At 39.2% G+C, this 27967-nt stretch overlaps 1 protein-coding gene across 1 annotated transcript; it reads right to left on the bottom strand.

Moving 5' to 3' along the window:
- Window position 1: 1 nt before the first annotated feature.
- Window positions 2-27190, bottom strand: LOC130906317 (interferon regulatory factor 2-binding protein 1-like). The gene is made up of 2 exons (XM_057820510.1): window positions 25056-27190; window positions 2-4384 (listed from the first exon to the last, which is right to left on the bottom strand). Exon 1 carries the CDS (start codon window positions 26836-26838, stop codon window positions 25078-25080), a length of 1761 nt encoding a protein of 586 aa, XP_057676493.1. The 5' UTR covers window positions 26839-27190; the 3' UTR covers window positions 2-4384; window positions 25056-25077.
- Between the last annotated feature and the right edge of the window lie 777 nt (window positions 27191-27967).

The following is a 27967-nucleotide window of genomic DNA, read 5'->3' as shown; positions in this document are numbered from 1 at the left end:
TTTTTAATTGAAGTGACTTTTTTGGGATTAAAAATATATATTTTGATTGAAGCAACTTTGTTTTTTGATTGAATAATAAAGACTCAAATCTACCTCCATCGTTATTGAGAGAAAGAAATTAAGAAAGCTTTAAAAGCCACCGGGGAGTCTGATTTTTTTTTTTTGTTTGTTTTTTTTTGTAATATTTCTATTTCATTATATAGACATGGCTCGTAAGGAAAGAAGATTGAGGGATAAAAAAAAGGAGTTGGATGAGGCTGCTAAAAGCAGTGGATACCTGATCAGCGGGGTGAATAGCAGACTTGTTAAGAATAAGTTTGCAAGGATAGTCGGGTATAAAATACAAATTATAAACACAATTACAATGTCATTGCTTTATTAATCATTAGGTGCTAGAGTTGTTAAGTATAGATATTAATGAAAAAATAGTTATGAGAAAACTGTGCTGTTGGTGGCTCAGGGACCATCTGTGGTGGTTTGTTCTCAGATGAACAAGTTGAAGGAAGTTTTGATGCAGAGGTTGAAGAGGCAGACTGACTGAGTCACAGCCAGAAAGTGTTGATGACAGTGTTGATTTCTATTCACTGTTGCCCTCTCCCAATTAAAGTATGTCACAGTCGCAGCCAATTATTATCTAAAGCTGGTTAAAATTGAAGTTATGTTGTTTTAAGGTGTATCAAATACTTGTTCATGTCCCCCTTTTGATCTACGAGCACCCGCCCGTCCACCGGTCTGTGCACGGCCCTGCTGAAACGGTGTGGGTCGACAGAGCTCAATATTTTGTTGGGTTGTACAGTGTAACGGAACATATTTCCTCCACACCCTTCTCACCTTTTTAACCCCTGACCCATTTTCATGCCTGTATATATATATATATATTTTTTTAATATATTAATTAACGTGCGTTAATTTTTTAAATTAATCACGTTAAAATATTTGACGCAACGCACATGCCCCGCTCAAACAGATTAAAATGACAGCACAGCACAGTGCAATGTTACTTGTTACTTGTGTTTTTGGGGAGTTTTGTCACCCTCTGCTGGCGTTTGGGTGCGACTGATTTTATGGGCTTAAGCACCCAAGAGCATTGTGTAATCATTGACATCAACAATGACGGGCTACTAGTTTATTTTTCGATTGAAAATTTAACAAAATTTTATTAAAACGAAAACATTAAGAGGGGTTTTAATATAAAATTTCTTTAACTTGTACTAACATTTGTCTTTTAAGAACTACAAGTCTTTCTATCCTTGGAACGCTTTAACAATGTTAACAATGTTAATGCCATCTTGTTGATTTGTTATGATAAACAAAGACAGTACTTATGTACCGTATGTTAAATGTATATATTCATCTTGTGTCTTATCTTTCCATTCCAACAATGATTTACAGAAAAATATGGCATATTTTATAGATGGTTTGAATTGCGATTAATTACAATTAATTTTTAAGCTGTAATTAACTCGATTAAAATTTTTAATCATTTGACAGCCCTAATATACAGTATATACATATACACATTGGTGTTGTTATGATCAAGGCAACCAATATTATTATCATCATTTTTTAAGAGTGATTTAGGTGTGGGACCCAAAAAAGCTCGGCTTCTTCCAACTCCTTTTTGAGCAACATATGTATAAATTTGTCATTATTTTTGTTATAATCAACATTACTGTTAATGTTGTTTTTTTCCCTGCTCTTGTTGGATTTCGTTATTGTGGCTCGAAACTAATCAAATCATATTTTTGTGAGACCACAAACTTTTCATATCACATCTTTCATATCAGATATGGACAAGATACTTCTAGTCTGAATAACTTGGATGGGTATTGACACAGCTAACTCTAAGGTGTTTCAATAATGTGGGCCAGTCTGAACAAGCTAAAATCATGCTAAAAAATCATATTTAGTCAACCTAAAAAAAATCTGATTTCAGGATCAAATATGCCTGCAGTCTGAACGCCGCCTTAGGGAAGAGAGAAGCTGGGGGAACGTCTCGGCCAATTAGCGTGCCAGATTCCCTAGTCAGGAGGTATGTCTGGGGGGTGCTGGTCATTTTAAATTTTTGATGAATATTCTTTAAAAATCAACGATGCACTGGGGGCTTAAATGTTGAGCCTCGAAGTACTGAGGGATCACTGTATTCTTTAAGCACTTTATACGGTGATTTTTTTTACATTGAAAAAATGTAGAAAAATGTATTTTGCATGTTTTAATTGAAAGACAAAAAGGAACTACAGTAAATACATATATAATTGTTTAAATTCATAAATCTTTTATTGAAAAAGTGAATATTCTCTGAGTCCTCAATCTTTCATTTTGGACTACAAAAAATATTTTAACCCCTCCATACACATTTTTTTTAACCTTTATAAGGCAGTCATTGGTTGCCATTGACAGCCCTAGATGTCCAACCCCTTTTGAGCACCTGTTCATTCGCCCACTCCCACTCAAAATGAATTGGACGTCTAGGGCCGTCAATGGTGCACTGATAGATGTGCATGAACGACCACTCCTCCCAGTTTAAATGAATTCGACGTCTAGCACTGTAAATGGCATGCCAGGATTTAAATGCAATGGAAAAATAAGTACTTCATAGTAGTGCTGAAACGATTAATCGATTAACTCCGGTAATTCGATTGTAATAAAGTGTCAAATCAAATTTTGCTGCCTCAAGGATTTGGTTAATTAAGTGGAGTTGTAATGGTTTGTTTTGAAAGTGTTTGCATTTAGTTTGATTAATTTGAGTGGATACACTGCCCTGTAGTGGCAAGTGAATATGCCATTTTTCGTCTAACATGGTGGGGATTCCAGCTGCTCCTTGTTAAGACCAACACAAGTTTTTGTTTGAGCTAATTTGTTAATGCATTCGGTGTTTAGAAGTATATTTAGCAAATTTATGGGGGGAATATGTATTTGAACGATTTGTTAGGAGCATTGTTTAAAAAAAAAAAAAAAAAAAGTTAGCATTTTATAGCATTTAAGCTAGCGGACCTTTGCTATGCAAGTTAGCCAGTTGTTCTTTTGTTGTACTGATATCTTCATTTTTTGTATTGCTTGAGTTCAAGCTCCAGTATTTTTACTTTTAAATTCATTTATTGCTCTTTGTGAAAGGGCAATTCTGCATAGTTTGAAGAAAATCTTCACTTTTGAATGTAAAATCTTAGCAAGCCAAATATTATTGGAAGCATATATTATACATATCCTAAAATTTAATCTGCAACACAAACTATTTGTAATCAGATTACTCGATTGCTCGTACTAATCGATAATTATCTAATTACTCAATAGCTGCAGTTGAAATTGCCTTTATAGTGTTACCTGGGGCTGTAACCATAGTGTTTCTCTTAATTTTAATGTCATTTAGCTTTTAACATTATAAAAATATAAAACGAATTTGACACTAGTTCTCTGTAAAAATGGGACAAATTTGCAAAAAAGCAACTGGCTGTCAACCAGCTCAGGGTGTACCCTGCCCCCTGCCCTTTGTTAGCTTGGGTAGGCTCCAGCACCCCTGCAAACCTTCGTGAGAATAAGCGGTTGAGAAGCTGAATAAATGAAATTTGCCCCCCAAAAATGAAACATTTAAACATGAAATACTTCAAATGAGTATACAATGATGTGGGGTTTGTTTGGTATTTATTGAATAAATTTGTTTTGTTTTTTTTTAAAAAAAATTCCATCTGAGAATACTTCTAAAACGGAAATAAACACAGTAAACAACAGGCAGCCAGCAATTCAACTACTTTGTAATTTACTGTAGACTTGACCCATTGAGATCACAAAGTTTTTAACCATTGAACATTTTGGTGCTAATTATACTTCACAAAGTAAATCAATCTCATGCCGGTTAAAGAAACGAGAGTTGTGGCATGGTTATCAGTGAATACAACATACACCAACAAAATAAAAGTGACTTTTTGAGTATGACGCCATCTTTGGTCTTCTTACTATAAAACAAAACCGTGAATGAAATTGTAAATTGTATCAAAAATAGAATTTACAGCCATTTTGAAAGGAAATTCACATATTTGACAAACACTGAAAAACCTACATGAGACGTACAGATTACGTTAATTCAATCCTTGGCTTTAAAAAAGGAATAGTTCTTTCGAAAACATTTTTTGACATTCGTTTCGTTTGTCGAGCTTAAACAATCAGTTAGCGATGTGAGCCAACAAATGAAAGAAGTGGGGAGGGAAAAAAAAAAGTTTTATTTGTAAAAAGGGGTGTGCTTTCAATTGGAGATTTTGAAAATGGCCTGATGAAAAGCAGGAGTCTCGTCCTTTTCTCATCCTCTTGGGTCCTGGGAGGCACATGAGGAACTGCAGACTCTGCTTGACGTGGTCGGGAAGTGCTTTGGAATCATCTGCGCGGTCATCCACTGGAGGGAAAAATGACATGTCATTTAAAAACTGGTAATGCAACATGGATGGACTTCTCAGCACTGAGAAAATATATATACAGTGGGGCAAATAAGTATTTAGTCGACCACAAATTGTGCAAGTTCTCCCACTTGAAAATATTAGAGGCCTGTAATTGTCAGCATGGGTAAACCTCAACCATAAGAGACAGAATGTGGAAAAAACACCAGAAAATGACATTGTTTGATTATTAAAGAATTTATTTGCAAATCATGGTGGAAAATAAGTACCGTATTGGCCCGAATATAAGACGGTGTTTTTTGCATTAAAGTAAGAATGAAAACCTGGGGGACGTCTTATAACTGCGGCCTAAAAAAAAAACAAAAAAAAAACTGCGGCCTAGACATATACCCATTCACGACGCTGGATGGCGCCAGTCATCAATGAATCGAATGCTGAACGCGACTCCGGCGGCCAAAGCGAACCCCTGACACGAAGAAGAAAGTGGTAAGAAGGAAAAGAGAAGAAAATACCGGTAATAGAAGAGATAACCGAAAATGGAGAAACTTCGCGACAATTTGGAGAAAAGTGGGTCGAAGATTGGCCAGGTTAACCGGCAGCTGAGGAGAAGTTATGACGCAAACTTCAAGTTGATGGTGATAAATGAGGCGGTGTCTTCAAACTACTGCAAAGCGGCTGTGAAATATGGTGTCACAGGTTTTTTCTTATTTATATTTCAAAAACCAGAAGCCATTCATTTGTGAATTTGATTGCACTTTAGTTTACATATTTAAATGTTTAAATGTTCAGATATTAAGTTTTGAATGCGAAATTAAATGCCTTTTCTCTCAAATATATAGTTATAATCATTTGTTTCAGATGTATTGTAATTATTTTCTGTATAAAAATTAATTTGGTGTTCAAAAAGTCTTTTTTCAAACTTGAGTCTTGAAAAAGAGGGGGTCGTCTTATAATCGGGGTCGTCTTATATTCGGGCCAATACGGTATTTGGTCAATACCAAAAGTTCATCTCAATACTTTGTTATGTACCCTTTGTTGGCAATAACGGAGCCCAAACGTTTTCTGTAGCTTTTCACACACTGTTGCTGGTATTTTGACCCATTCCTCCATGCAGATCTCCTCTAGAGCAGTGATGTTTTGGGGCTGTCGTTGGGCAACACGGACTTTCAACTCCCTCCACAGATTTTCTATGGGGTTGAGATCTGGAGACTGGCTATGCCACTCCAGGACCTTGAAATGCTTCTTACGAAGCCACTCCTTTGTTGCCCTGGCTGTGTGTTTGAGATCATTGTCATGCTGAAATACCCAGCCAAGTCTCATCTTAGATGACCTTGCTGATGGAAGGAGATTTTCACTCAAAATCTCTCGGTAAAATGGCCCCGTTCATTCTTTCCTTAACACAGATCAGTCGTCCTGGTCCCTATGCAGAAAAACAGCCCCAAAGCATGTTGTTTCCACCCCCATGCTTCACAGTGGGTATGGTACAATTCAGTATTCTTTTTCCTCCAAAAACGAGAACCTGTGTTTCTACCAAAAAGTTATTTTCTGGTTTCATTTACCATAACACATTCTTACAGTCCTCTTCTGGATCATCCAAATGCCCTCTAGCGAACCACAGATGGGCCCGGACGTGTACTTTCTTCAGCTGGGGGACACGTCTGGCAGTGCAGGATTTGAGTCCCTGGCGGCGCATTGTGTTACTGATAGTAGCCTTTGTTACTGAGGTCCCAGCTCTCTGTAGGTCATTCACTAGGTCCCCCCGTGTGGTTCTGGGATTTTTGCTCACCGTTCTTATTATCATTTTGACACCACGGGGTGAGGAGGGAGTTGAAAGTCCGTGTTGCCCAACGACAGCCCCAAAACATCACTGCTCTAGAGGAGATCTGCATGGAGGAATGGGTCAAAATACCAGCAACAGTGTGTGAAAAGCTTGTGAAGAGTTACAGAAAACGTTTGGCCTCCGTTATTGCCAACAAAGGTTACATAAAGTATTGAGATGAACTTTTGTTAAAGACCAAATACTTATTTTCCACCATGATTTGCAAATAAATTCTTTAATAATCAAACAATGTGATTTTCTGTTTTTTTTCCCCCACATTGTCTCTCATGGTTAAGGTTTACCCATGTTGACAATTACAGGCCTCTCTAATATTTTCAGGTGGGAGGACTTGCACAATTAGTGGTTGACTATATACTTATTTACCCCGCTGTAAATATATATATATATATATATATATATATTAGTGCTGTCAAATTTATCGCGTTAACGGGCAGTAATTCATTTTTCAAATTAATCACGTTAAAATGTTTGACGCATTTAACGCATGCGCGGAATAACCCGCTCATGCACCGCCTCAAACAGATTACAATGACGCTGTTTTTTGCCAATTGAGAGCTAAGAGGCAGAGAAAGGCGAGTGGACACAAGCGTTCAATGGACCGCGCCGTTTATTGGCATAAGCTTCGGCAGCTCCTTCGCAGCAAACATAAGTATCATTTAGTGAAAGCACAACAAAAATACCGTATTGGCCCGAATATAAGACGTGTTTTTTGCATTGAAATAAGGCTGAAAAAGAGGGGGTCGTCTTATATTCGCGGTCTGTACATTATACCCATTCACGACGCTAGATGGCGCCAGATATCATTGAAGCAATGTTCTGTCATGATAGATCTCAGCTACTCTCAAGTTTAACCAGTTTGCATTATTTTATTGCAATATTTTTCCTTATTCAGATTTGTTTCAAGACTACAGTTAGACCTTACTTTGATGGTTATAGGAGTTATTGCAATTTTGTCGTTATATCACAAAAGATACGTTTATTTAAATTTCAAAAACCAGACGCCATTCTTTTACGAATGTGATTGCTCTTTAGTTTACAAATTTAAATGTTCAGATATTAAGATTTGAATGAGGCAAAATAATATGCTTTTTGTCTTAAATATATTGTTATAATAATTTGTTTCGGATGTACTGTAATTATTTTCTGTATAAAATTAATTTGGTGTTCAAAATGTCTTTTTTCAAACGTGAGTCTTGAAAAAGAGGGGGTCGTCTTATAATCAGGGCTGTCTTATATTTGGGCCAATACGGTAAAATTCCTATATATAATGTTCACAAAAAGAAAAGCGCTCAATGCAAGAAGAACTGGCATTCCCAATCAAAATAGCTACGCAAAATACACATAAAACTTACTCAACTTACTTGGTCAAACTCTATTAAAACATTTCTATAGCTCAACAAATACACTGGATGGCACTATTTAGTCACAACATAAAAACTATCAGAGGTCTCGTACGTTGTGAAGCAGGGAAATACGGCGTCAGTCAAAGGACAAAACACACTCATTTGCTTGATTTCTAAGTAATTTAAAACTCGCCATTGACACCTTGTGGAGTATTTCAATCACTATCTTACGTAGTTAAAGACATTGTGGAAGAACAGCAGGGATTTTTTTATTGAAAATTTTACAAGTTTATTATAACGAAAACATTAAGAGGGGTTTTAATATAAAATTACTCTAACATTTATCTTGAAGAACTACAAGTATTTCTATCCGTGCATCCCTTTAACAGAAAGAATGTTAATAATGTTAATGCAATCTTGCGGATTTATTGTTGTAATAAACAAATATAGTACTGATGTACAGTATGTTGAATGTATATATCCGTCTTGTCTTATCTTTCCATTCCAACAATAATTTACAGAAAAATATGGCATATTTTAGAAATAGTTTGAATTGCAATTAATTAGGATTAATTTTTAAGCTATGATTAACTCGATTAAAAATTATCGTTTGACAGCCCTTACATATATATATACGCACACCCACCCCCACCCCCACACATACACAGAGGTAGTCCCCGGGTTACGACGGACCCGACTTGCGCTATTTCAACTTTAGGACGCCTGCGTTTCGACATCCATTTTTTTAAATGATGACTTTTGTTTTGTGATGCATGGTTTTATTCCGGCGCATGAAGCGTAGAGCTGGTTGAAATTCCGCACGCAAGAGCATATACACACCCGCCCACCCCACACACGGCAGTGACACATGTGCACACGCATACATGAGGAAGCAGCTGAGTGAAGAAATGACAGCCTGCGTGCACATTTGTTGCTCATGAAGCGTCCAGGGGCGACTGCCGTTTATAACCCCTTTTGTACCTTTTAATGTGCGTTTTCAAATGTGGTCGAATACTTGGGAGAGTTTATGTGATTGTTTTTGATGATATGCGGACACTAACTGATACATGCTGATCGTTTGGTATTGTTGATCAGCAGCTACTTGTAAACACAAATTTGAATTGCTGTTATTGAAGATGAAATATTTCTTTTTATTTTAGTTTCATTCTGCAAGTGTTGATGTCATGCGCAGCTGAATAAAGTCAGCAAACCACACGGATGTCTGACAACGTTATTTCGGAACAGGCACGTGCTGGTTACCGGTTTCAAGGTTACGTGGTATTAAAACGTCACGGTTTCAAAAGCACTAAGATTTTCCGTCATACTGTTGTACGGTATTAGCTGTTTTTTATGTCCCAAAAATGCAGCGAGAAATGGCGCAGGAGCACTCCCCCTCCCCCTCCGGTTGTTGCTATGTCCATCAGTGACGCTACTCTGTGCTATAGACTAGATTTGACACAATGGCTGAAGGTAGTGAGCCCCCCCCCCCCCCCCCCCCCCCCCCAAAAAAAAAAACTAAACTAAAATCGCTTGTATGGGAGTATTTTGGGTACTGAAAAGAAGCAGACTGCTGCGGCTTAGAGGAGGAAGGACAGCCAACGTGCAAGATCTGATTGCTGAGGGGCGTCAACACCTCAAACATGATTTCACATTTACTTGACCATTATCCGTCACTTTATACCAAACTGAGGTAGGTTAACATTGTAATTCATGTTTCCCACCGGCTACGAGAGTTCTCTCCAGCGTGTTTAGTGTGTCCAGCGATGGTAAAACAAATGCTATGACCTAAGCTTGTTAACAAGGCAGATAATGTGGCTAGTTAGCACGCCAAGATGGCTAACCAGGTTCCTCTCTACCATTAGCCAACTTTTCTAAATTCTAGGGTACTCTCTAGAGCTGTCCCGACTAGTCGACATAGTCGACGTCATCGATGACGTAAATCCGTCGACGAGCACAGCATCCCGTCGACGGTTAATGAAGGGTTAAAAAAATATATGCGTGGAAAGTTAGAATGTCGGATGCTCTGTTTGCAAGCGGGGAAAACGGCACAAAGCCAAAAAAAGCGCACCAGAGTGTCCAAAACATTGACTTATTTCAAAGAAACAAAGGAGAGTACACTCTTCTGTCCTGTCTCTTCAGTGCCAAGCTTGGCTGCACGTCGGCCGTGAATAAACACCTCAAGCGCCTTCACGCAGTTTGTAATGTTTTTTTTTTTTTTCATTTTTTGTACACCAGAGGGTGCTGTCGCCTTACTAAATAATAATGTTTCATTGACAATGGGCCTATAAGTGCTATTAGTATTGTTCTTAATGCTAATTGAAAGGTTTATTTCATGATTTCATGTTATGGTTTATTTTATGATATAGAAAATTATATAAGGTTAAAAGGTCATAAATATATACAGTATATACAGTGATTGCACTCAAGGGAGAGATTGTCAATGATAAGGTAATAAGGTAAAGGCAATTCATATAGGCAATTCATTGATATATAAATAAGGTTTAAAAGGAAAAAGTTGAAAAGTTTTTGTTAATTTCTAATTGTGTTGCTTTATTTGTGTGCACCGTAGCTCTTACAGTGTGTTTACATCAAGGATGGAATAAAAGTTGTAAACCATCAGTTTAAGAGACCATCTTTTCAATCGGGATGCTACACTAGTTAATTCTATCAGCATTTGAACTCATTGTTTATTTGTGATTTATTATTGTTATTTACGTGTTTATTTGTACTTTAATAAATGATTTGAGTGTTCCAATGTTTTTTGTGAATTGATAAGCGTCAACAAAAATTTCATTGCTAAATTAGTTTAAAAAAAAAAAAAAAAAATTAATTATTAGATTAGTCGACTAATCGTAAAAATAGTCGGCTGACTAATCGGGAGAAAATTTGTCGTTTGGGACAGCCCTAGTACTCTCCAACAATACCGAATTGTGCGGGACAACCCGGAATATACGAAATTCCGATTGGTTCTGTCAGCGGCGGTACCAATCAGAACTTCCTATGTTGCGGGTTGTCCCGCACAATCCTGGACCCTTGGCAACCCTAATTCTTCTGCTATTTTAAGCATCTGTTCAAAATAACATTATCATAATATGGCCTGTGTTTTTTTTTTTCTCTGGCGACTTTCTGTGTTGCGAGAGGGTGGTTGGATGTGTATAATGTGTAAAGTATACGAGTCATACACATGCGCCATGTCTCGCTCTTCATTAATATTCATCTAATCAATATTAATAGTAGTGGACACATCCTCTTACCTCACCACTCCAAACTTAACCCAGAAAAGGTGAACATGCTCAGATTCCCGCATCATAACTTGACTAAGTGAGAAATATAGAGAAAATGAGCAAGTCTCTAAAAGGCTGGAGTGCCTGCAATATAGATGGATTTTTTTTTTCGAAGTGTTTACTTTGTTCTGGAAATTTTTTTTATCTCGTACAATAAATAACGTGGAGCCACTATAGCTGTGGCTGCGGGTTTAGTCTAAGTTCTATTTATTTTAAATTTAAAATATATATTTTGTATAACTTTATTTTAACATTATATTCATGTTGAAGTTCTAATTTGCAAATCCGTTCTGAAAAATATAAAAATCTTGTTCAATGGAAAAGGTTTTTTTTTTTTCCCTTTTTAACCCACACATCTCAAAACAACATTTTAGAGCTATAATGGCAATATCGTGATACCGTGAAATTGCGGTATTTTTGGTTAAGGTTATCTAACAGTCAAAATCTCATACCGGCACATGCCAATTACGCAGCTTATCTCACTGTCTACTAGCTAGGACTTAGCTCCAATGTCTTGAAGAGGATAGTACAATGACGTATAATACATTTTTTTGGATAGTTTTTTTTTTTTTTTTGTGGGTGTTTTGAGGTATTGATAGGGTTAATTCCAATTTAAGCGGAAATCTGGGTTACATCGCCAAAGCAGGAACGGAACTCATTCGTAGACCGGGGACAACCTGTATATACAGTGTTTCCTAAAAGTAAGTACACCCCTTGCATTTCCGCAGATATTTAATTCATGGGACAACACTGACAAAATTACACTTTCACACAATGAAAAGTCTGTGTGCAGCTTATATGATAGTTAATTTATTTTCTCCTCAAAACAACTCAAAATATAGCCATTAATATCTAAACCCTTGGAAACAAAAGTCAGTACACCGCATAGAAACTACATACATCCCTAAGTGTCCAAATTGAGCACTGCTTGTCCTTTTCCCACCAAAATTGGTGTGCGTGGCTGTCACCCCCGGAGGAAGAGTCTTCTGAAGACGGTACACAAGAAAGCTTGCAAACAGTTTGCTGAAGACAAGTCAACAAAGCACATGGATTACTGGAACCATGTCCTATGGTCTGATGAGACGGGTGGGCTTTCTTGTGTACCTTCTTCAGAAGAGGCTTCCTCCTGGGGTGACAGCCATGCACACCAATTTAATGTAGAGTGCGGTGTATGGTCTGAGCACTAACAGGCTGACCCCCCACCTCTTCAATCTCTGCAGAAATGCTGACAGCACTCCTGTAACGAGTCACACGACATTTTGGAGGGAAAATGACGAGCAGTACTCGATTTGGACATTTAGGGATGTACGCAGTTTCTAAGGGGTGTACTCTTGTTGCCAAGGGTTCAGATATTAATGGCAATATTTTGAGTTATTTTGAGGGGAAAATTAATTATATAAGCTACACACAGACTACTTTTCATTGTGTCAAAGTGTCACTTTGTCATTGTTGTCCCATGAAAAGATATACTTAAATATCTGCAGAAATGCGAGGGGTGTACTCACTTTTGTGATACACTGTATTTATATACACACACATACCTCTACTTACGAAAGTCTGCATACAGAATTTTCTGGTTACAACACCCATCAACAGGAAAATATTGCCTCTTATTACAAAAGAAACTAGGATACGAACAACAAAAATACAGTATGGGCTGCTACTCGCTTCTCCCAAAGTTAGCGAACATACTAATAGCTGCTCTGCAATTCCTATTGCCCACCATCTTCCTGGCATCCAATTGGATAAGAGGGACCTCTACTGTATGTGTACGTGTGTATCCCAGCGTTTGCTTCATTCGACCCTCGGGCCACGAGGTGTTCCGACAGCTTTTTGTCAGTGAATTATTTTTATTACTTTACTTACTTATTACTTTTATTTTTTATTCGGATATTATTTATAGTATGCAGAACTCATTTTATGTTTACCATGCAATAAATCTAATTGTAACATGTATTTGTTATATGTTTTAATTAGGGGTGCAACAGATCACAAAACTCACGGATCGGATCGTTCCTCGGATCAAGAGTCACGGATCGGATCATTTTTCGGATCAGCGAAAAGCAAAAGCAAAAAAAAAAAAAAAAAAAAAAGACAATATAATTTTTGTTTGTTTATTGAAAACAGAAATTATTAGAATTTATAAAAGTAGTGCACAAGGCATAATATCTTTTTAACAAAATTATAACAACTTAAAGTGCAACAGCAACATAGAAATGCACATCTTCTCCTTATAATATTGGTTCCAATGACCACTAGTAAAATAGAAGGAGATGGTCCATTTTATTGACTGAGACTCCCTTTTGTGATGCCAAATTCACTACATGTGCAAAGCACCCTATTTGTGGACCCAGTCCTGCCTCCTTCACTGCATTTTTTTTTTTTTTTTTTTTTGCATTATCAGTTGTTACTGGGATATTAGTACTGGGCCTCCGTATCTTCCATTCTTCCACTGCTTGTGTCAGTACCTGCGCAAGATGAGTGCCTGTGTGACTCTCATAGAGGGGGCGTGTCTGCAGCACTGGACTTTTCATCTCCCACTCTGGTGTGATAAAGTGAGCGGTTATCGTCACATAAACTCTCCCTTCCACTGGACGTCCACCTGTAAGTCGTGAGCGCAACAGTTGACGCCTGGGATAGTTCATTCACAACGTTTTTCTTTTCTCCTTCGTAGAGATTTGGCACAATCTTTTCACTAAAGTGTGTGCGCGATGGGATGTCGTAGCGTGGTTCAAGCACTTTCAACATGTATTTAAAGCCCTCGTTTTGCACAACTGAATATGGTCTCATGTCTGCAGCTATAAACACACCGATAGCTTTAGTGATGGCTTTAGCCCGGTCGGATTGTGCAGGAAGAGGCTGCTTAAATGGTCGGTGATGAGCGGTTGTTTGCCAGGTTTTCTTCGGTCAGTAAAACACCCGGGTGATGTCGCTTCTAATACGTGAACATACTGGATGTGTTTCCGCTGTCATGTGGCTTCTTATGCCACAATGCGTACACACTGTCGCGGTTTTGTCCACTGACCTTTTTCCTTTGTCATCATACTTGACAGGGAAACCAAAATGCGCCCATACAGGTGATTTAAGTGTAGCAGGGGCGTTCAAGCTCGTCCTTTCTTCCACTTGCCATGTCTGCATTGTGCACTCTGCTCCCCTCTTTCTCCGCTCTACACAAGTTTGTGCGCCTGGAGCACAATTTTTTTTTCTCAGAAATTAATCCGTGGATCACATGTGTGCCGAACCGATGACGTCAATCCGAACGGATCTCGGACCAATCATGATCCGTTGCACCACTAGTTTTAATGCATGCAATCATGATTTATAATAAAAAAATTTGTCTGAATTTTGGGGGGCTTGGAACGGATTAGGGCAGTTACATGGAAAACGCGCCTCTACTTACGGAATTTTCAGTTTACAAAACTCCTTCCAGAACCAGTTATTTCGTAAGTAGAGGTACCACTGTAGATGTTGAGTGTATTTGTCTTTGTCCCATACAGTGACAGCACGGTTCGGTGCACGCAGTCAGGCAATGAATGTTTTTTTTTTTTTTTTTTTTTTTTTTAAATTAAAATCCATGTCAGAGCCAACAACTGACATTACGGGAAAAAGAAGACAGAACGGACAAAGAAGTAGTTATCATTTATCACGACTAGGAAAGTTATGGCGAATGTAAAGAGTGGGAACTATCAAATGCAGCATTACTAACACTTTTTGAAGTGGATTTACTTTATGCATTCAAATCATTCATAATCCAGGGTAACGCTACACATTAAATATTATGGCGCAACGCCACATCAAAATAAAAGCAGCCACGCCGTGCAAAACATTTTTTTTTAAGGCCGTTTCAAACTAGTGGTAGCCTAGTGTGAAGGGTTCAGCGGCAACCTATTCATTGTGTATTGTAATGTCCGTAACTACACAAGGCCCCCTTAAGAAACGATCGGACAGGGAGCTGTGATGTAGAGGGAAGCGAGAAGGAGATCGCGGTCGCATGTCGCGGAAGCCCGCTGTTTTTTTGTTATTCTTTTTCTTTATTATTGTTGCCACAATGAAGTGGCTAAGCCAATACAGACGCCTCTCCTTCTTCCCCCCATCAGGGGCATTACTGTATTTGGGATGGACTTTTCGGCGAAAGTGAGCGGTGGACGGGCGTCTTGGACGGAAAGGCAAGTTTGAATGAATTTGCGCCGAACGGCGGGTCAGAGTGCCGCCACACTAATGTCAACAACGCATTCAATAGCAGAGGGGCAGAGAAGACGCAATCACGGCTGACAAGACCGTGATGAATGCGCTTCCCCCCCCCCAAGTTTCGCGAGCTCTGGGACACTCAAAAAATGTCTCTCATACCTCTCCTTGCTAAGCTAAATGGTACCTCGATGCGCGTTTGTGTGGAAATGTAGTTCACGAACAACAACAACAACAACAACAAAACTATTCACCCTCTCACCGAAACTAGTAAAACTCTTTACACGTCAATTAGAATTCCCCCCCCACACACACCTTGAAATGGGTCCATTACAAGGACGTAGGTTTGGTCTCAATATTGGTGGGGACGATAGAACAGCATAACCTGCATGTATACTTTGCTGGGGACAGGACATTAATAAAACCAAACTGATTAGGTGAACAGGGGTCAGGGCTACATTTCTCACCAATATGAACCTTATTAATTGATAGGCTAAATGCTCAATGCAAAAATAAATCTGTATTGACTTGTACTAACTTTCAAACCACAAATTTATAACGTTTTAATCTGATGATTTTTCTTAAATCTATTCGGTTACCGTATTGGCCCAAATATAAGACGGTGTTTTTTGCATTGAAATAACTGAAAAAGAGGGGTCGTTTTATATTCGCAGTCTAGACATTATACCCATTCCCGACACTAGATGGCGCCAGATATCATTGAAGCGATGGTCTGTCATGACAGAGCTCAGCTACTTTCCCCATTCACGACACTAGATGGCGCCAGATATCATTGGAGCGATGTTCTGTCATGACTAGGGATGGGAATTGATAGGATTTTTACGATTCCGATTCCATTATCGATATTGCTTAACGATTTGATTCTTTATCGATTCTCTTATCGATTCTAATTTGGGGAAAAAGAAGAACAAACGTTTTGATTGGCATTGAGTTTGTTTAATCAGAAGTCACAACCTTACAAACTCACAACAAGGTCAAGAGAGACCCAAAGCCTCAATATCAACTGTGGCAATAAGTTGCAAATGCACAAGAATGTGTAACATTTTACTGAAACATGTTTCTAATAGAAATAAAAAATATTGGTATAGATTGGCAGATAGGTTGTTGTTCTGCCTTTGGCAATATGTGTTAAAGCAGGGGTCCCCAAACCTTTTCCTGTGAGGGCCACATAACTTTTCCCTTCTCTGATGAGGGGCCGGGGTCAGTTTGTAACAGAAAAAGTGTGACGATTGCAGAAGTGCATAAATGTAAAAAATTATTGTTTTTCAGAAAGCCACAATCAAATAACCCTTTCTGGATTCTTTATAATAATAATAATAATAATAATAATTAATAATAAAAACACTATTAATTAAATAAATAACCAAATAACCCTCTCTGAATTCTTCAAGGAAAAGGCCAGGAAATAAATAACACGATTGAGAAAAAATAAATAAATCCAAAATGGCCGGACCAAATGTGGAGGCGGGCCGGATTTGGGCCGCAGTTTGGGGACTACTGGGTTAACGTGTATTATTTTACCATTACATTGAATTGCATGTCTTTTAGTTTTTGTGGCGCTTACACGCTGAAGTGGGGGCACCCTTGCGCTTCCTCACGCGCTCACGTGAAGAAGAGCGTGCTTACACCCAAAGAAGAAATGCCGCATCCAAGTGAGTGAGCGAGTTAGTGAGAGAGGGAAACACTTCTACGAGCCTACGTTCTTTGTTAATGTTAATATCTATAGAGGCAACGCCTGTATGTATCATCTTTCGTGTTGTTGTGTTTCCACTCGCGATCGGACACTTAAATCCAGTTGTGTAGTGGTTTGAACGATGTGCTAATGCTAGCGAACGAATGCTAACCATTTGTTATTACTGTTATTAGCAGTTAATCATCGCTGATTTACGTTGATGCAAACCTGTTTGTTATTGGGGACGAAATTGATTTGTTTCATTTCTATTCTTAGTTTCACTCTTCAAGTGATGGTTGAATAAAGTCAGCAAATTATACCAACGTCTTCTGCATCGTCATTTGGGAGTTTAGCTGTCTGTATAGCCAGGACTGAGCCTTCGCCTCTCTGTGAGGACAGCGCAGTCGTATTCCCTCCCAATGCAGTTATCTCCACCTTGCAATGACTGCAAGTCGCTTTGTTGTAATTTTTCATCGTGAAGTGAAGACACACTTTCGAGCGTTTGAACCTACGTGCTGTCATTGTTATGTTTATGGCTGCAATGCTCGTGCTTACCCGTCGTAACCTTTCATTTTCACACTCTTTCCTGGTGAATTGTAGTCAAACTTTGGAGCGAGTGGTTCTTGGCGCCATGCTAGTTTGATGCGTCTGGACAACAACACACGTCACGACGCAATACGCGTCTTTAGGAATTGTTAAAGGGATCATTAAGGCTTTTTCATTGTGATGTCGAGGCCTCGAAACACTCGGAACCGGTTCCGAATTGGAATCGGATTTCGATTCCCATCCCTAGTCATGACAGATCTCAGCTACTCTTTTTAGTTTAAACAGTTTGCATTATTTTTTTGCAATGTTTTTCCTTATTCACATTTGTTTCAAGACTACAGTTAGACTTCACTTTGACGGTCAATGCAGTTATTGCAATTTTGTTGTTTTATCACAATAGATTGGTTTATTTACATTTCAAAAACCAGAAGCCATTCATTTACGAATGTGATTGCACCTTAGTCTACATATTTAAATGTTCAGATATTAAGATTTGAATGAGGCAAAATAACATGCTTTTTCTCTCAAATATATTATCATTTGTTTCAGATGTAGTGTAATTATTTTGAGTATAAAAATTAATTTGGTGTTCAAAAAGTATTTTTTTTCAAACTTGAGTCTTGAAAAAGAGGGAGTCGTCTTATAATCAGGGCAGTCTTATATTCGGGCAAATACGGTAATTTTTTCATCTTGTTTTGAGTGTTAAAGACTAGTTAACAGATTATTGGGTCAGATTATTCAATTTACTTTAGGTAAATATTACCATTTATTCTTATTAAGCCCATACATCTAAAGGTTGGTCATTTTTCACCAAAATCAAGGGGGAAATGATTTCAAATAATGTTTTGAACAATATCACTTCTTGAAAGAACAACATTTCTGACAAAAAAAAAAAATGTTTTTTTGTTTTTTAAAGATTAAATGTACTCACTTTTTGCTTAAAATAAGATTGTTAAGATTATTCTCAGATAGCTGTTTTTTTTATTTCAAGAAATCTGAGTAAAATTTACTTCAAGCACTGGCAGATAATTTCACCTATTTCTAGTAGATTTATACTGAAAACAAGGGAATTTAACTAGTCATCAGCCAATCAAACGTGCGTTTGAGGGGGGAAAAAATTGTGTCATTGTAAGTCTGAACATAATGAAAGTAATTCACTTTATAATGGTAGGGTCAATTCTATCCTTACAAAATATGTGAAGACAATCTAAATGACCTCTATAACTGAGCTCATTATATAATGCAAATAAGGTTGCCTAAAAGTTCGGGTGGAACAATTTGAGCATCCTGAAAAGTTCCTAGAGTTATGTCCCTAACGTCCCTATGCAAACCTCCACCATTGGTCCATTAACAGAAGGACTAGTATTGTTGTGTTAACGTAGTACATATTAGGGCCAAATAAAAGGAAAAAGGACTACGAGATGTAAGTAGTACTATTGCTACAACTAGGCATGTGCCGGTATGATATTTTGACGGTACGATAACCGTAAGCAAAAATACCGCGGTTTCACGGTATCACGGTATTGCAATTATAGCTCCAAAAAATTTTGAGATGTATGGGTTAAAAAAAATAACTTTTTTCCATAGAACAGGATTTTTTTTTCAGACCATAGTTGCAAATTGCAACATGAATATATTGTTAAAATAAATTAACAATTAAAAAAATATTTTAAATCAAATTAAACTAAATATAACTTATAGACTATACTCACAGCCACAGCTCAAGTTGCTCAAGATTAGAGCAAGAACAAAATAATTTCTATAAAAAAGTAAAAACACTTCTGCTGCATGACTTTTTTTTTTGAGGGTGGAAAAGCTTAAGTGAAGTTTCGCCATTTTCAGCCACTCTGTCAACTCTAGTCTACATGATGTCATGCCTTTGTGTTAAAAAGAACAAAGAATTCATAAGTTAGTTAAAAATGTATAAGTTAGTTAAAATTTCAATATTGTTGTGGAAAGGATTCATCTAAAAAAATAAAATAAAATAAAATAAAAACATTGGGAGTGAGACCTCCCCTTGATCCAGCGAACGTGGATTTGTGCTTAGGGCAAGATCATCTTTCGCAATTAGCGATCTTTGACGCTATCACTTTTTCCCCTTCATTCAAGCGAATCAAGCTTGTTTTCTCACTCTGCGGCTGTCACACTAAACCAAGTTGCTCTCCCAGGTAAGCCTAGGCTAACAATCGTCTTTGTAAGCTTTTAGTTAGTTTGTATATTGAATTTGTAAGGGAAATGTGTGTTTTGTTTTTGGCGAACTTTTTCCATGGTGCTAATATGTTGAAGCTACTCACATGGAAAAATCTAATTGTACAACATTTTAAATGTATTCATTTTGTATATTACACTTACCACGATTTGAGAGCTCAATAAATTGAAGAACAGTACGCCTTATGTTTGGAGAATTTGTTTTTGGGTTAGCTGGCGTGCTAGCCGATAGCGTCACTTTCACACACAGCAACAAACGGGAAGGGGTGAGCGCTGCTGCGCCAAGCCACTTCTGGCTGCATTTTTGACACAAGAAAAATAGCGAATACCATACTACGGTCTGACGGAAAATTTTAGTGGTTTTGAAACCGCGACGTTTTCACACCACGGTAAACCGTGAAACCGGTAACCGGCACATGCCTAGCTACAACAACAACAAAAAGTCATATTATTACATAGGGTAATGTAGCTGTAATGAGCTACGCATTTTACGTACATCAACCGTAGCTGAGAGCTACGACATTAGCCTGGCTAACGAAATATTTCAAATAGATCTTGGTTATGGTTCTTCTTGGGCAGTAGTGTCAAACAGATTCCACAAAGGGCCGCAGTGGGTCCTGGTCTTTGTTCCAACAAATCCAGCACAGACAGTTCAGCCAATGAGGTTTGTGCTAAAATAAGCAATACCTGACTGCAATCAACTGATTACACTTGTAAGACACCAGATTGGTGAAAAAGTATTCATCTCGTTTGGTTGGAATGAAATTCAGTACCCACTGCGGCCCTTTGAGGACCGGTTTGACACCTGTGTTCTTGGGAAACAAAATGTAAAACTTGATATGACACAATTTTGCTGTGGCATGACATGGTGAGGCGGTCAGACTCCGATGCAGCCCACCACCGCAGCTTCAAAAAATTCTAGGGGAAACCCTGTCATCATTATTTTGCTCTAGCCCTAGGCTGAAGTCATTGAAACACTAGTGAGTATTTATTTTTGCACTATTTCAAGAGATGCTTTTACCATTTTGGAACGATTTGCACTTTTTTATTTTAACCAATATAAAAATACATGGTTGTGTATGTTCACAGGTAATGCTTTACAGTTAACTGTGTGTAATCCAAACATTGAAAATATATTAAAAAAAAGTTGCCATGTGGTGAGTGCTACCTGACATTTAACTGTTACCTCAGTCGATCCCTGTTGTCTATTTTTTCACATAATGATCTTTTCTTCTATTTACTTTGCTCTGCTTTTTAGTTTTAGTCAACAGGACAAACTTTCAAATGCTGCGATAAAAAAAAAAAAAAAAAAAAAAAACTTGTTTTCCCTGTTGTACCGAACTGTGACCCTCATACCGAGGTACATGCCAAACCGTGACCTTGTGTGTACAGTTACACCCCTAATATACTTTGCAATACAGTGGTACCTTTACTAACAAAATTAATTGGTTCTGGACCTGTTTCTTAACTTGAAAATTCTGCAAGTACGGACGCGTTTTCCATGTAAATGCCCTAATCTGTTCCAAGCCCCCCAAAATTCAGACAAAAATATTTTATAATGCATAAAAATGCATTGAAACATGTAAAAAATACATGTTACAATTAGATTATTGCATGATAGACATAAAATCCGAGGTGTGCATAATGTAAAAAAACCAAGAATAAAAGTTAATACACTCATGTAAAGTTGTCGGAACACGAAGGGTGTAATAAAGAGGACACTGGGATACACACTTACACATACAGGAGAGGTCCCTCTTAACCAATTGGATGCCAGGAATGCTAGGCAATTGCCAATGGCAGAGCAGCTATAAGTATTTAACATTCAGTAAACTCTGGAAGCTGCGAGTACCAGCCAGACTGTAATTTTGCCTTTCGGATCCTTAAATTTCTTTTGTAACAAGAGGCAACATTTTCCCGTTGAGTTGTGTCTTAACCTGAAAATTCTGTACGGTATGTAAAGACGTTCATAAGTAGAGGTACTGCTATATCATTATACCTCAGGATTATTTTGTTGCTTATAGCCCTTAAAGGAACACTAGTTAACTTTTACGTTTTGGTCGAATTCAGCGACGCAGGTGAACAAAAGCGGTGGTGTTTTGCCTTAAGAAAGACCAGATGAGGACCATCGCAGAGTGTCGTCCTGATCTGCCGATTATCTGCAGATGGATGTTAATTAGTGCCTGTGAAAGTGATACAGACCCCCCCTCACGATATAAAAGAGGTGTTATTTAACTAGTTGTCAGTCGACACATCAAAAATATTATGAAAATACTTTTAAAAGGTTGAAAATTTACCTAGTGTTGCTTGAACTCATTCACTGCTATTGAGTTATAAACATCAAATCCATTGCAACAATGGGAAGGCTAGCATTGAACGATGATCATGTTTCACTGCCATTGATCGCGATCCAATTTGACTGGGGGAAAAGGGAAAAACATTTTAATCTAATAAAATTTCATATTTGTGATATTGTTATTTGTATTTGTGTTATTTGGATTTGTGTATTTATTTGCATTTTTAAAAATGCAAATATTGTCCGTTTTAGTTTTTAGAAAAAACTAAAGAAAAAAAACTGCAGATAAATTTTCTTTCTATTTTCTTCCTTTATTTGAATTGTTTTTAATGGGGGGGGGGGGGGGGGGCGCAAATATTATACACTTTTTGAATTATTATTTTGCAGTTTAGTTTTTTGCACTTCGGCTTTACTTTTTCCAGGAGTGTTGCGCAGTATAAAACGTATATATTTTTGTTTATTTTGGCAATGCCATTGTATTACTGCAGTGCTTCTCAATTATTTTCTGTTACGCCCCCCCCCCCCCCCAAGCAAGACATAAATGTTTCGCGCCCCCCCAAACTCTCCGCCGCCACTGTAAATAGTATTATTCGTCTATAAAATTACAATTATAAATACGCATCTGCCTAACATTGTGTCCTTTTTTTCTAATAAAGAAAAAAAGTAACAGATCAACTTATAATAAAGTATAACTTTATTAACATTGTTTTGTTTGTAACAGAGAAGACTTGACGTGCATCAATTTGCCTGAATTAAAAAAAAAAAAAAAAGTCACTCAAACTGTAAAAATACACTCAAGGTATTTTTGACCATTTGATACAGAAAAATAAAATGTAATAAAATCCGTAAATAATAACAAATTCAAATTGATTAGAAACATTTACTCATGAGGACAATATGCCAAAAAATTTGACCAAAAAAACAAAAATGAATGAAGGAAAAAAAGAGTGTCCTTGGACAGAAGGACAGTTTTTATTTTTGCTGCTCACACTCAGTATTACCTCCTTTGCAATGGTGTGGAGTCATTTTGCAATGAGCATGCTAACAATGCTCACTGGTTTACTGACATAACACTGACAAAGCAGGACTATTGTTGGCAATATTCGGCACGTTTTCGCTGAAAAACAATCAAGCGCCTTATCAATGAGATTGGGGTTGAATGTCTTTAAGTGGCGTCTTAATTGATTTGGCTTCTGGCAGTCCGCTATAATTATTTTCAGACACAGTAAACAGTAGTCTTTCCTCATCACCCCACTGTATTAAAAGTCAAAGCTAAAAGGCAAACGGCACGAAAAAAGCGCATTCTCGGCGGCCGAGGTAGAACCGTAGGTGAGGGCGGTCGTCGTGACGATCCCAAGCCGAAAATGGCACTTCTCGGGCGGCGACATGAGAACCGGACAAGACAGTGGGTCGCTGCGTGAGTGAGTCCGGTCGGAAAACGGCTTTCGAAAACAGCGGCGGCGCACTGCTCTTCATATCTGTTTTCTGTGTGCTGAGTGCTCTTCCTTAGTTCAAAAATACTGCACGCACTCTGAAAATGAGAGCGCCACTGCCACCCACTGAGTAGATGTACAAGTACACTTTATTCCAGTCCGGCAAAAAAAAAAAAAAAGAAAAAAGCATGTTCCCCGAGGACACATGCGCCCCCCCCTGGCATTGCTCTGCCCCACTATTTGAGAAGTACTGTATTACTGGATTATTTTATTACTTTTTTAGCCCTTTGGCCCTAAAAAATTAAGAACCTGATCTTTTTCGCCAATTCCAATCTGAAAAATTGTCCGATCGGCCCGATTTCCGATCATGTGATCGCATCGGGGACATCCTTAGTTTTTTCAAATACAAGACCAAAAACTTTAATCTTCTCTTTATTTAGATTTTTTTTTTTTTTGCTCATATTTATTCTTGTATTTACATTAAAAAAAATATGAAAAATGCAACAATGTTTTTAAATTAAAAAATGTATTTTAGAGCAAATATTGTAATATTTCTCTTTTTCATTGACATAGGGAGGGAAAAAGCATTTTTTTATATTTTGTTTTTCAATTAAAAAAAAAAAAAAAACGGAAAATACAGTAAATATTCTATTTAAATTAATATTTATTGTTCATGCATTTTTTTGTATTTACAGTTATGAACAGGGGGAAAACAGGATTTTTGCTATTTACTGTGATTCAAATAAACATTTATTAATATATATATATTAGGGCTGTCAAACGATTAAAATTTTTAATCGAGTTAATTACAGCTTAAAAATTAATCGTAATTAATCGCAATTCAAACCATCTATAAAATATCCCATATTTTTCTGTAAATTATATATGTATTCTGTAAAATAAATTGTTGGAATGGAAAGATAAGACACAAGATGGATATATACATTCAACATACGGTACATAAGGACTGTAGTGGGCATTTCACTCTACTGTCATTTAAATCTGTCTATGCTGTCCTCACGCCGAAGCGTCTACTTTTTCCAAAGGTAGACAGCTAGTGAACGACGCCATAATAATCAGACTTCTTCCTTTTTCATCTAATTTATTAATAAAATGGCCTCAAACCATTGTCCTCTTTAGACCGTCGTAAAGCTACAAAAAAAAAGTACACAAGCATTGCATTAGCAACAACGTTAGCTTAGCATGCTATACAGGTTCACTAAACATAAACAAAAAGCGTCTCATACAAAAAATATAACATTTCGGTTACTAACATAATATGTACATTATTTACAACAACCATACTTACGGACAAATCTTGTCCAAGGATCATATAAGCACAACATTACAACGTAGGCGTCAACCCGAGACGTCGTGTAACCATATTGAACTGGCAAGACAACAATAAACCATGTCGCAAAGCGACCACAAGAGTTCGCTGTTAGACAGCACAAAAAGCCTTGCTGTAAAACTTGCCAAAAGGCAGAATACTGTCTGAGCGGGACATGTGCGTTAATTGCGTCAAATATTTTAACGTGATTAATTTAAAAAATTAATTACCACGCGTTAACGCAATAATTTCGACAGCCCTAATATATATATATATATATATATATATATATTTTTTTTAAAGGACGAAAATCAAATCGTACCTCTGCTCAGTTCATATTTTACTTTTGCGGGCCACACAAAATAAAATGATGTGGAGGGCCAAATCTGGTCCCCGAGCTCTGTGTGAGAAACCCATGCCGATTTAGAATTTGAAGGGTGGAACGTAAAATGTCCGCCAATTTTGGAACGACCCATGTACAGGATGTCAAAGAAAAAAATATTAGGTCATACCACTGCTGACAGGATGGCGATGTCAAGGGTCACTCTCCTTCTTTACTGTCACGTCTCCGTCCCCGGCCAAAATGGTGGAGATCTCGCCCTGCATGAAGGCCCAGGGCACGGTGGATCCAGCCAGGGGACAGCGCTCTCCGCTCGGGCAGTACACCTCGCCTCCTTGGCCCTGGCTACGAATGAAGCCTCTGGTGCAGGGGAAGCAGAACTTGTGGTGCGGGACGGAGGGACACTGGACAAAGTGGGTGTCCTCCAGGCGCTCTCGGCAGAGGGTGCAGCAGAGCAGGGCGCCCTGACCCCCGCCGCTGGCGGACTCCCCGGTGCCCGCGCCGGACGCCTGGGAGACGGAGGTGGAGGCGGCGGCAGCAGAGGGACTGCTGGTAGCGGTGCGTCCGACGGCAGAGGAGTGGGCAGAGGACATACCAGGGCTCTCTCTGGCCACCTGCCCAGAACTCAGGCTGTCCGCCACCCCCATGAGCGCAGACATGGGCGAGGGCTGGCTATGTAAACGAGGGGGGCCGTCCTGAGGGGCGGCCATTCCCGGAAGAGGCTCCATCCCGGGGTAAGCGCCTCTGGACCACACCTCTTTGGACAGGTGATCGGGTCTACCTTCGCTTTCGCCGTTCTCAGACCCCGGGGAGGCTTTTCGGCGCCGGGTGGCGCCCTTAGCCGGGACGGACCGCGCGGCCGCTGCGGCGGGCAAGCCGGCGTCCGGCTGCGGAAGAACCTCGGGAATGGGTGGCTCCTTAAACATACGTACGCCGTCATTTAAAAGCTCTGACAGCCCCCGCCAGTCTCCGGTCCCTGGCCGCTTCTCGTATTCCACGTAGCGTAACCCCGAGTTCACCGCTTTGCCGGCGTCCTTGGCAGAGTCACGGAACATCTGCCTGACCACGTCCGGAACTCCCGAAAAGAACATCCCGGAGCCGATGGGATACTCGGCGAAGACCTTGAGCTCCAACTCCGGCGGCGCCGTGGCATCGAAAGCCAGCACCCGTCCTATGAGATTATGGTCTTTCCTGAAGCGCACGGTAAAGGGAACGCAGGAACTTAGAGCCAGCAGAACATCCCTGACAACTTTGGGTCTGTTGGGCCAGCCTTCCACCTTGCTCCGTGCCACCTCATTGAGTTCGGCCATGACTTCGCTGTTCCTCCACGCCGCCGGGTCGATGCCCACCAGCGCAGACGTGCTAGCTCCCACGCCCAAAGCCACAGCCTGTCTTCTGGCGGCGTCGCTCATGATGGGCCCGGCTGAGACGGCAATGGGAGCGGCCCCCGGTCTGGAGCCCGAAATCGGCGCTAGGAGCCCATGCGGAGAGGCGACTAAACTCTGAGCTATCAGAGCGTGCGATATCGTTCCGTGGAGACTCGGAACAGCCCCCGCCATCGCCCTGCGAGTGTTCGGACTCTGTCGACTGCTTTCAGATAACGCCACATCTTCAGCTCTGTGCAGACCGTTCGGGAGCCGCGAGGAGACGCCGTACTCACCCCTTCCTCTTTCCCTGTCCAGACGCTCTCCGTGCGGCCGCCCGGCTTCCATGGATCCGGCGGAGCTAGGCTTGCCCTGCTGCGGGCCAGGAGACCTGCCCTCTAAAACTCCATGCGTGCTCTTTAGTTGTCTGGCGGTTTCAATGAGGAGCTCGATTCTGTCCGCGCCGTCGTAGTTGACGCATCCCCGACAAACGGCTTCGCTAAACTCCCACAACATGGCCCAGGGCATCTTAGGGAGGTCGCAGAGGTAGCACCATTGCCGTCTCGAGGAGGGCTGCGATGTGGAAGACATGTTGTTTACAGGCCCTCGACCAAACTTTCTTTGCTAGGCCTAAACCTTGAAATCAACGTTCCCGACGGTTCTCCCTTCTTTGGCCAAAGCTCACCACATACTGCAAACTTTTAAACGTCCATTTAGCAAAGCCTCGCCGAATAGAGCACTCTATTCGAAGACATTTATTAGTTTGCAACGTCTTCTTTCTCGGTTGTTCGCGTCGAGCCGCGCAGAGGGAAGTAAAATTTTACAGGACACCGGAAACACCTACGTACTTTACGGCCTGAGGCATCATGGGAGTTGTAGGCTTTTTAGAAAACCAACATATTACGTAGTGTGCACAAGGTTAGAATAGTTTTGGAGTTGTTCCTAATTAGTTTTGATTTTTTTTCTCTTTAATTAAATCGGTTTTAATTAGTTTTTAATATGAATTTGCTTTGAATTTGAAAAAAAAAAAAAAAAAAATCTTGAAATTATTACATTAAAAACTGATTCTAAATGAAGGCGGGTTCTTCTAATCTGCCATCAGTTTTTTATATTCTTATATTAGTGGTATTTTGTACAAATTCTTCCTTTGCATAGTTACATACATTTTTATAAACGTCAACATTAGCTGGCGTTCAGCACATTACATTGTCCCCATTGTGGGTCTCCCGTGTCAGCAGTTGTCTAAAACATGGCATGACATGCAGAGGCGTTACCAGGAGGGGGTAGGGATGGGCAGTGCCCACCCACGGAACGCTCTGCCCACGCAAAGAAAACTGGATGTAATATTAACGGCATTCTGGGCACCGCGTATGGTATATCATTCATATAGTATTGATGTGTTCTAAGTTTGCGTTGTTACCCCCTCTTTCACCTTAAATAAAAAAATGAAATGTTGGGTTTTGTTCGTAGGGGGCGCTACACACATTTACGCATATTTTGATTTTTTTTTTTTTTTTTTTTTTTTTACATTTTATCAAAGTTTTCACCAGTGTTCACCTGGCTGTTGAGTTTGGTGAGTTTTAAAGCATTCTGAGGGGTGTCAAAGTAGGGCTCAAAGCATCGGCGGGACAAAGAACGACTGCTCGGGGGCGCTACGTAGTGTATTTGGAATTTGTCTTTACACGGTATCAAAGATTGCACCTGTCTTGACCTGCTTGCC

The sequence above is a fragment of the Corythoichthys intestinalis genome, chromosome 18 (assembly GCF_030265065.1).
Source record: "Corythoichthys intestinalis isolate RoL2023-P3 chromosome 18, ASM3026506v1, whole genome shotgun sequence".
In the NCBI taxonomy this organism is placed as follows: Eukaryota; Metazoa; Chordata; class Actinopteri; order Syngnathiformes; family Syngnathidae; genus Corythoichthys; species Corythoichthys intestinalis.
This window is presented reverse-complemented; position numbering and strand designations above follow the sequence as displayed.

Bases quoted from the DNA above. Each gene is read 5' to 3' on its own strand.
- LOC130906317 (XM_057820510.1), bottom strand. From the start codon at position 26,838: ATGTCTTCCACATCGCAGCCCTCCTCGAGACGGCAATGGTGCTACCTC.